This window comes from Lathyrus oleraceus, chromosome 7 (genome assembly GCF_024323335.1).
Source record: "Lathyrus oleraceus cultivar Zhongwan6 chromosome 7, CAAS_Psat_ZW6_1.0, whole genome shotgun sequence".
Classification (NCBI taxonomy): Eukaryota; Viridiplantae; Streptophyta; class Magnoliopsida; order Fabales; family Fabaceae; genus Lathyrus; species Lathyrus oleraceus.
In genome coordinates, this window is record NC_066585.1 from 115245521 (window position 1) to 115255633 (window position 10113).

At 39.5% G+C, this 10113-nt stretch overlaps 1 protein-coding gene across 1 annotated transcript; it reads right to left on the minus strand.

The window, feature by feature from the left end:
* Window positions 1–7571: 7571 nt before the first annotated feature.
* On the minus strand, window positions 7572–8756 carry LOC127102321 (uncharacterized). The gene has a single exon (XM_051039701.1). The coding sequence runs from the start codon at window positions 8754–8756 to the stop codon at window positions 7572–7574; it is 1185 nt and encodes a 394-aa protein (XP_050895658.1).
* Between the last annotated feature and the right edge of the window lie 1357 nt (window positions 8757–10113).

Sequence of the window (10113 nt, forward strand, 5' to 3'; positions counted from 1 at the left end):
GTGGAGTCTAGGTTAACAATGGAGGAAGAGAGACTGAGAGTCTTGTAAAACTAGAATAATGAAGGATGAGTGGTGGAGATGAGTTATAAGTCAAGTGGGTCCCACCACTTAAAACAAAGAAATTTCAAAAATCCATCCCGTACAAAACAACACGGGCCGTGTGCATCTACACGGGTGCCCGTGTTGGTGATCTGGTTTCCTCCTCTCTGCACACGCCCACTTCTTTGGTTCAGGGCAATCAACACGGGCTGTGTTGTTTAACACGGGCGCCCGTGTTGGTGATCTGGCTCCCTCAACATTTGATAATTGTTTTGTTGTTTTACTGCACTTGTGTGGTTTCCTTCCATTTTGAGGTGTTTGTGACTTTGCCCTTCTTATTCTCCTCCTCCCCTACAACAAAATTTTAGCACACACAAAGAAAAAGAAAAACGAAATAAATTAGAAATCAAACGCGTGGGTTTCCTCCCACGAAGCGCTTCATTTAACGTCGCATGGCTCGACGGTTCATTTCTCTTATCATGGGGGGTATTTCAGGTTCAAAACCTTGTTGCACCTCTTGTCTACAACTCGGATGTTGTCTCTTTTATCAGTGTGGACTCCTTTGTGCCACAATTCCTTTTTAACCTTCCTTTCGGTGTTAGGAGTCTTTCCATTTAGGGTGGTTACTCGTAGTGGTGAGACTCTGATAGTATTCAATGTCATGATTAAGCCTACTTGATACTGAGATTCTGTATCTTCCTCCATCTCTTAGTCTTCAATAGCATTCAATGTTATTTCCTTGTTGTGAACTTTCAAGGTTAACGTGCACTCATCCATGTCGAGCTTGCATCGACTCGTCTTCATGAAAGGTCGACCCAGAATGATGGGTGCCTCATTGTCTTCAGGTATGTCTAGGATTACAAAATCGACTGGAAAAGTCAAGTCCGTTATTGTTACCAGCACATCTTCAGCTATACCATATGCATCTTTTCTTGAGTGATCCGCAAACTTCATATTGGTCTTTATATCACTGATATTTTTAATACCCAGACTGTGATAGATTGATAATGGCATCAGATTCACACTAGCTCCAGAATCTATTAGTACTTTTTGAAGGTTCTTTCTTTGATTGTGCATGGTACTGTGATGGTTCCTGGATCCTTTTGTTTGTTAGGAATGTTCTGCTCCAGGGAGTTTGTATTATATTGTTCCTTACCGGATACCTGTTCTTCAATGGTTGGTTTCTTTTCAGCCATTACCTCTTCCACGAATTTCTTGTACATGGACATCCTTTCAAGTGCTTCAAACAAGGCCATATAACCTTCAATCCTTTTAAGCATTGTCATGAATTTCTCTAAGTCTGACTCACTAGGTTCCTTCTTTGTCATTCTCTGAGGGTAGGGCAACTTAATCACCGGTTTAGTTCCTTTTGTAGTTTCTTCTTTAGTCGGCTCGCTCGATGATATAATTTTTTTCTTTTTAGCAGCCTTTTTCTATGTCGTCGTGACAGTATTAACATTCTCCTGTCCTCTCGGATTTTGAACTGTTTCACTTGGTAGGGAACCTGGTGTTCGAGAACTTGCCAGTTGCTGTGCTATCTGCCCCAGCTGAACTTTGAGATTCTTTATGGAGGCGGTGGTGTTTTTCTGATTGTTTCTAGTCTCTTCTTCAAATTGCCTATTTTGAGCTGCCAGGTTTCCAATGGCAATCTCCCAGTCTGCCTTTTTAGGTGCCTGTTGTTGTTGCTGTTGATGATACTGAGTCTGATATTGCCCTGTACCCTGTTGCGGAACGTTCCCTCTCTGATCTTTCCAGGAGAAGTTTGGATGATTCTTCCAACCTGGGTTATAAGTGTTAGAGTAGGGATTATTCTGCTTTAAAAACTTGATATCTTCTATCTGCTGTGGTGTTACAAAGCAATGAGCAGTATTGTGTGGTCCATTACAAATGTCACATACATCGTTTGGTGCCTGTTGCACTTGAGCCACTTTCTAAGCACCTATGTTTAGTGCCTTCAACCTTTTCTTCACCTCTGCAGCAACTGCTTCTTCAATTTTTACCTGTTTGTTTGTTTCAAGCTTCAAATTAATTACTGCAGATTTGCTTGACACCCTATCATACAACTCCAGATGCTCATTTGAGGCAATTGCTTCAATTATCTTCTTCATACCGGTGGCTATTGCAAAGTTAGCTGAGCCACCAGCTGCTGAGTCAAGGATTTGTCTCGTTTGAATTCGAAGGCAATTAACAAACATTTGCATCTGCTCAGTTTCATCCATGTTGTGAGTAGGACAAGCCACTAGAATTCTCTTGAATCTTTTATAAGCATCTCCTAGTGACTCACCCTCCTTCTGCTTGAAATTTAGGATCTCGTATCTTTTTCTCAGTGACACTGATGGAGGAAAATATTCGTGCAAGAATGATGTTTCCATCTCCTCCCATGTAGTGATACTGCCAGCAGGTAAGGAATAAAACCACTCTTCGGCTTCATCTGCTAAAGTGAATGGGAACATACGAAGCCTTATTGCTTCTTCGTTATGTCCAGGCATTTTAAGCGTTGTGCTCATAGTTAAAAACCTTTGGAGATGCTTGTTGGCATCTTCACTCACTCTTCCGGAAAAGGACCGCCTTTTGAGTTGATTAATTATATTGGGATGCAGCTGAAATTGTTCTACATTTACCGGTTGGTTTACAATTGTCATACGATCACCCGGAGTGTTGTTTCCACCATAGTCACCGAGAAGTCTCTCTGGTGGTGGTGGATCTGCAGCCATGACTTCAGGAATTGTTTCTATGTCTGAATTTGAATTCTCTGAGTGCACTGAAAAAACTTCCTCCTCCGCTTTTTCTGCTATTTCCAGTTTTTCTCGCTTAGCTTGTCTCAGTCTAGCGTGAAGAGTTCTTTCTGGATCTGCGTCAAAAGAAAAATCCGCTGAGGCCTTACCTCGCATAAACAAGTTAGACAAATATTAGAATTGAATAACAAGATTGTCACAGATAAAATTTTGGTTGACGAGCAACAAAATTTCAATTGAATAAAAATTAAAATAGGTATTTTGGCAATCCCCGACAACGGCGCCAAAAACTTTATCGGAAAAATAGCAAGTGTACTATTTTTACCGATGTAGTAATAAGGAGTTTTATTCCTAAGTATCGATCTCAAGGATTGCATAGGAAATACTTATTTTACTTCTGATTCTATTTGAACAAAAGCACAATGGTTTGGTTGGTTTTGGGAATTTATAACAACAAACACAAAAAGATAGTAAAGAATAATTGATTAAGATAAAACATGCTAGGGTGAGTGGTTGATTTAACTAGTTATGAATTCAATTCAAGATTTCCTCAATACACATGAAACATTCAATTACCTAACCTCAGAATGTTCTTCCTTAAGTCCTTAATGAAGAAACTATTAAACTACCAATTCTTACTCAAATGTCCATTCAACTAATCATTGGTTTTAATCATAAACAATATCAAGGTTTATGGTGATTTACAAAAGTTCTTAGTCCTAGGTGATGCAATTATAAACCTAATTGTGTGAAAACCCTAACAATCACAATCCTGTTATTGATAGTCATAGATCTAATTGTATTTGTCCGATACAAAAGCATAATAACATCACACAATTGAATTGAAATACGTAACATAGTAATAAGAAAATCCATGGTTCGAATTCATAATATAAGATCAAATCAGGACCACCCCCCTAGCATTGGGGGGTTTAGCCTCTCATAGTATTCAAAGAAATCATAGTGTGGAAATTAAACATTACAAAGAATTAGGAGATTTTGATCTTCAATGGTTGATGCCCTTGAATCTCGCCGTCTTCAAATCCTTCGTAGTAGCTATATTCTCCAGTGCAATGTTTTTCTCTCGTACGTCAAAAGTCCCCTTCTCTTTCTCTCCAAAGTCTTCTAATAGCCTCAGATGGTTTTTTTCCAGCAAGAAGTCCAAAATACCCTTAATGAACAGGGAAGATCCACACAACATAAAGTAAAATTTCTCAGCCGCGCCCATCAACACGGGCCGTGTGGATTCACACGGGTGCCCGTGTTGCTCTTCAAAAGTTATGTTTTTTAAAGCAAGCTACAGAGGCATCAACACGGGCCATGTTGATGTACACGGGTGTCCGTGTTAACCCCCTGACTCCCCTCTTTGAGTGCTCCTTCCTGGCAGACAACACGGGTCGTGTTGATGTACACGGGAGCTCGTGTTGACCTTCTGCATCTTCATATTTTGGCCTTCCAGAGCATCCAACACTCAGCTATTAGTCCTTTTGAACCTATGCAACAACCTGCAACACTAACACTACAAAATCGAAGCATAAAAGAGACTTTTTGACACAAACATGTAACAAAATGCAATGCAATAATAAACTAACGAAACATGTTAAATGACTTTAAAACAACTAAAAACAACCACAAATCTTACCAAAGTGATGAAAATATGTCGGATAAAAGGTGGGAATTCAATGGAAATGGTGACCGATCACATACCTATGCTTAAAGGAGTTCAATAGCAACTAGGCCTCATGCCTTTAGAATGCTAAATTTCCAAGTTGACTTTAAAGGACTTCCCATCTAAACCTATTCTTTGTACATTCCCCTTATTGTGATGTGAACTTTTTGATGTTTGCTCTTGTGTGATCGGGATCCCATCTTGAGAGTTAAAAGAGGACTATTGTTATGAGTGACCAAGTTAAGAGAGACAAACCAATTGGAGATCCTAGGAGCTTGAATCTAAATTGTGTGATTGCTTGTGTGTGATAAGTCCAAAGGAAATGAGCATCTTGAATCATCTCTATGATTTCAAGAAAAGGAACTCCAAGGGTTTATTTTTCCCCTCTCGTCTTTGTATGCTTTAGGACTAGCCCTTCTCTTCTTCTCCCCACTCTAACCAAGCCAAAATATTTTCTTGCAAACTTTGCCTTTGTTTCAAACTAGAAACCTAGGCCTTATGCCTTTGACTTTTCAAAATCTTTTCATAAACACGAATTGTGAATAAACATTAACCTAACTTTGACTTCATTTTGTAAGTAAATCTAACTTTTAAATATAACTCACTTCAAGTTGTTTTTGTGGTTCTAATGGCCACCTTTGCTAAAACCCTTTCATAAAACATTAGTCATAGGTTTGAGTTATCATAGTGGTTGATGTAAATCTCACCTCATCCTTAGTGATTGGATTATAAGTCTTCCATACTTATTATAGGGTTAACCCCTCACTAGTATGTTGAAGTCTTCCTCACATGGTGGATTGTTGGTTTAGGCTGAGTTTTCTCCCCTTGAGAACAAAAGACCTTAAGGATTTTGATCAAATCAATTCACCAATCTTTGAGATTTTTACCCCGAACTACGACGTTTTGATCCTACCTTTGTGATGGTACGTAGGCAATGGGTTCATCCATTCAAACAAAATTTGTAAATATAATCTATTCTCTTCTCATCCCCCCCAATCTTTTGTACAAATTTTTTCACAAATACCAACCTACAACACATATTTACAAAAAGGGTTCCCTTAGAGTACTAAGGATGTTTTAGGTGCATAAAACCTTCCCATTTCATAACCAACCCCCTAATCCAGATCTCTGGCATTTTTATTAGTTTTTGATTTGAAAAACTTCTTACCTTGGCTTTTGTTCGCTTTTTAGCCTTTCCTTTGGACAAATAAAAGTGCGGTGGCGACTCGAATTGTATGTTTACTTTTGGTTTAGCCAATAAACCTAAAGGTAACGAAAACCCCGCTACACAGCCCATCCACTCCTCTTTTGTATAGGAATAGACCATCCCACAAGTAAAACTTGCAATCACGAACAAACTTTTTCTTTTTGTTAAAATCAAAATCGTTGGGGATTACACCCCCTACCAAATAATTTGTGTAGTATGCGAACCACGGGATACCGATAACAGCGAGGATGTGTTCATCAGCGAATTCATCCTTTATCGGTCTCTTTTCTTCTGTTTCTTCAATTGGTGACATGTAGGATAGATGATCTGCCACTGTGTTTTCACACCCTCTTTTATCCCGGATCTCTACATCAAATTCTTGGAGGAGTAAGATCCACCTCAGAAGTATCGGCTTAGAGTCTTGTTTAGCAAACCGATATTTCAAAGCGGCATGGTCCGTATATACGACAACCTTCGATCCTAACAAATATTGTTTGAACTTGTCAAATGCGTAAACCATGGCCAGCAACTCTTTCTCAGTGGTTGCATAGTTCATCTGTGTAGGTTCAACATATGACTAGCATAGTAAATGACATGTAATAACTTCTCTGTTCGCTGTCCTAAGACTGCCCCTACAACAATATCACTAGCATCACACATGATCTCAAACGGAAGAGACCAATCGGGGGCAATAACAATGGGTGCTGAAATCAGTTTTCTCTTCAATGTCTAAAAGGCCATGGTGCACTCTTTATCGAAAAGAAATGCCTTATCTTTGACCAATAGAATGGTCAGCGGTTTTGCAACTTTTGAAAAATCTCTTATGAACTTGCGGTAAAAACCTGTGTGTCTTAAGAAACTCCTGGTACCCTTCTCATTAACATGGGGTGGGAGTTTAGATATCACTTCCACTTTTGCTTGGTCAACTTCAATTCCCTTGTAGGAAATTTTGTGACCCAACACTATCCCTTCTTGCACCATGAAGTGACATTTTTCCCAATTCATAATTAAATTCATTTTTGGGCACCTGTCTAAAACAAGAGAGTAATTAGTTAAACAATTATCAAATGAGGATCCAAAGCCGAGAAGTCATCCATGAAGACTTCCATATGCTTTTCGAGCATGTCGGCGAAAATGAAAGTCATGCATCGTTGGAAGGTGGCTGGAGCATTACATAACCCGAATGGCATTCTTCGATAAGCAAAAACACCATACGGGCATGTGAATTTTGTCTTTTCTTGGTCTTCCGAAGCTACAGAAATCTAATTATACCCGGAATATCCATCAAGAAAATAGTAGTAATCATGCACGGCTAACCTCTCCAACATCTGGTCAATAAATGGCAAAAGGAAACGGTCCTTCCTAGTTGTTGTATTCAACCTTCTATAGTCAATGCACACGCGCCACCCGGTTATTGTATGAGTAGGAATTAACTCATTTTTTTCATTCCTTATTATGGTGGTCCCCCTTTCTTAGGGATAACATGCACCGGGCTCACCCACGGGCTATCAGAAATAGGATATGTAAGACCTGCGTCTAACAATTTCACCACCTCTTTCCGAACTACTTCCTTCATTGTAGGATTGAATCTTCTTTATGGTTGGACTACCAGTTTGTGGTCGTCTTCCATGAGAATTTTATGCATGCACACAGTAGGGCAAATACCTTTCAAATCTTCAATTGCACATCCAATAGAATTTTTGTATTTTTTCAAGACGTGGATGAGCTTTTCTTCTTGGATGTTCTGTAGGCTCTAGTTTATGATAGTGGGACATTTTCCTTTAGGATCGAGAAAGACATATTTAAGATTCTCAGGAAGTTGTTTCAACTCCGTTCCCTTTTTTGGCTCTTCATCCTCCTCACTAGATTAAGGTGGGCGTAAATCCTCCCACCGGTGTGGTCGAGGTCCTTTCCACGGAGGTTATGCATCTAACAAGGCCATCACTTCAGATTCCCCGTTGTCCACTTCTTTATCACTATCGAAAATGGGCAAACTCAACACTCTTTCCAAAGGTGATTGTGGTGCATTCAAAGGACTATCATATGTCATCACCTGATCCAGAACCTCTATACTGTGACTGGTACAAATATCATCCTTGTACCTCATGGTGTTTCGAACATCAATTTTCAAATCCTCATCATAAACCTTTAGCGTCATAGTTCCTTCTTCTATGTTTATCAAACCCCGTCCTGTTTCTAAAAAGGGTCTCCTAAGAATGAGCGGGATCTCTTCATCTTCCGGCATCTCAAGAATTACAAAATCTACCGGAAATACAAACTTGTCAATTTTCACAAGAACATCTTCAACAGTACCATACGGTTTCTTGACCGAATGATCGGCGAGTTTGAGTGTCATCCTGGTGTCTTGCACAACCCCTATACCAAGCTTCTTGTAAATGGATAACGACATAAGACTCACACTAGCTCCCAGATTAATAAGAGCTTTGTTGAATGACCTATCTCCAATAGTACAAGAGATGGTAATAGCTCCTCGATCTTTCTTCTTTATTGGAATCTTCATACCCTGCAAAATAGCACTACAAGTTTCGGTTAGAATAATCGGGTTGGTGTCGATGGTTCGCCTCTTCGAAATGATGTCTTTCATGAACTTGGCATAAGTAGGCATTTGTTCAAGTGCCTCCAACAGAGGAATGTTGATCTCTAGCTTCTTGAACAACTCTAAGAATTTTTCAAAGTTTTTCTCATGTTGTCCCTTTTTCTTGTGCCTAGTGGGGAAGGGGAGCTTAACAACCGGTTTAGGCTCAATGAATGTTTTTTTCACAACAGGTTTCGGTGCTACCATTTCTTCCCTCGCAACTTTATTTTCTTTGATCTCAAGATCCACTTCAATCAATTGATTTTCCTCTTCATCCACCTCCTCGACTACTTCATCAGATTTAGCACTTCTTGTTGTCACAACACTCACATTATTATGCTTTCTAGGATTTTTCACGGTTGCACTCGGTAGAGCACCTTGTGCTTGAGAACTCGAAGCTAATTGCTTAGCGATTTGACCCATTTGTACTTCAAGATTCTTTATGGATGATGTGGTGTTTTTCTGATTGTTCCGAGTTTCTTCTTGAAATTGAACATTATGAGCTGCCATCCTTTCAATTACAATTTCCCAATCAGCTTTCTTAGAGGCATGTTGTCGTTGTTGTTGTTGATATTGAGTTTGGTACTGACCATGTTGAGGAGCGGTTCCTTTTTGGTCTTTCCATGAGAAGTTGGGATGATTCTTCCAACCCGGATTGTACGTGTTGGAATAAGGATTATTCGGCTTAAAAAATTTGATTTCCTCAACTTGTTGAGGAGTTGCAAAATAATAAATAGTTTGGTGCGGACTACTACAAATTTCACAATAGACAGTAGGAGCCAGTTGGACCCGCGCCACCTGTTGGGTACCTATATTCATCGCCTTCAGCTTCTTCTCAACTTCAGCAGCTATAGTGTCTTCAATACGGATTTTATTAGTTTCCAACTTTAAATTTATAACCCCTTCTAGTTTGCTTTGACATCTATTGTACAACTCCAAGTGCTCATTAGCAGCAATAGCTTCAATGATCTTCTTGATACCGGTGGCTGTTGAAAAATTTGTAGAACCACCGGTTGTGGTATCAATCAGCTATTTGGTCTTTATTTTGAGACCATTCACAAACATTTGCATATGTTCAGTTGGATCCATATTATGAGTTAGGCAGGCTACCAGGACTCTCTTGAATCTCTTGTGAGCGTCTCCCAAAGTTTCCCCGTCCTTCTACTTAAAACTCAAAATTTCATACCTCTTCCACAGAAATACCGACGCTGGAAAATACTCATTCAGGAAGGCTTTTTCCATTTCTTCCCAAGATGTGATGCACCCAACAGGTAGGGAATAAAACCATTCTTCGGCTTCCTCCGCTAAGGTGAATGAGAACATTCTCAATTTCTTGGCTTTTTCGGTGTGACCATCAATTTTTAGAGTGTTGCTCATGGTCAGAAATCTATGCAAATGCTTGTTTGCATCTTCATTCACTTTTCCAGTAAAATGCTTCCTTTCAAGCTGATTAATAGTACTCGGATGCAACTGGAAATTAGCCACGTTCACTGGTTGGTTGACAATAGTTAGTCTGCCGGTTGGTGCATTTGCACCTCCGTAGTCACCCAATAGTCTTTCGGGTGGCGGTGGAGCTTCAGCCATAATTTTGATCTCTCTATCGGAACCTGAATCTGAACCTGAATGAATGGAAAGATGTTCTTCGTCTGATTCCAATCTGGCTAATCGAGCTTGTCCGAGTCTTGCCCGCAAGGTTCTCTCGATTTCTGCGTCAAAAGGAAAATCAACTTAGGCCTTACCTCGCATACAAATATCAGACACATATTAGTTGATATAATCGAAATAAACTATTCAAAATAATGGAAAATAAATTTTAGTTGCAAAGCAACAAAATTTCAGTTGAGATAATTTAAACTTATATTTGGCA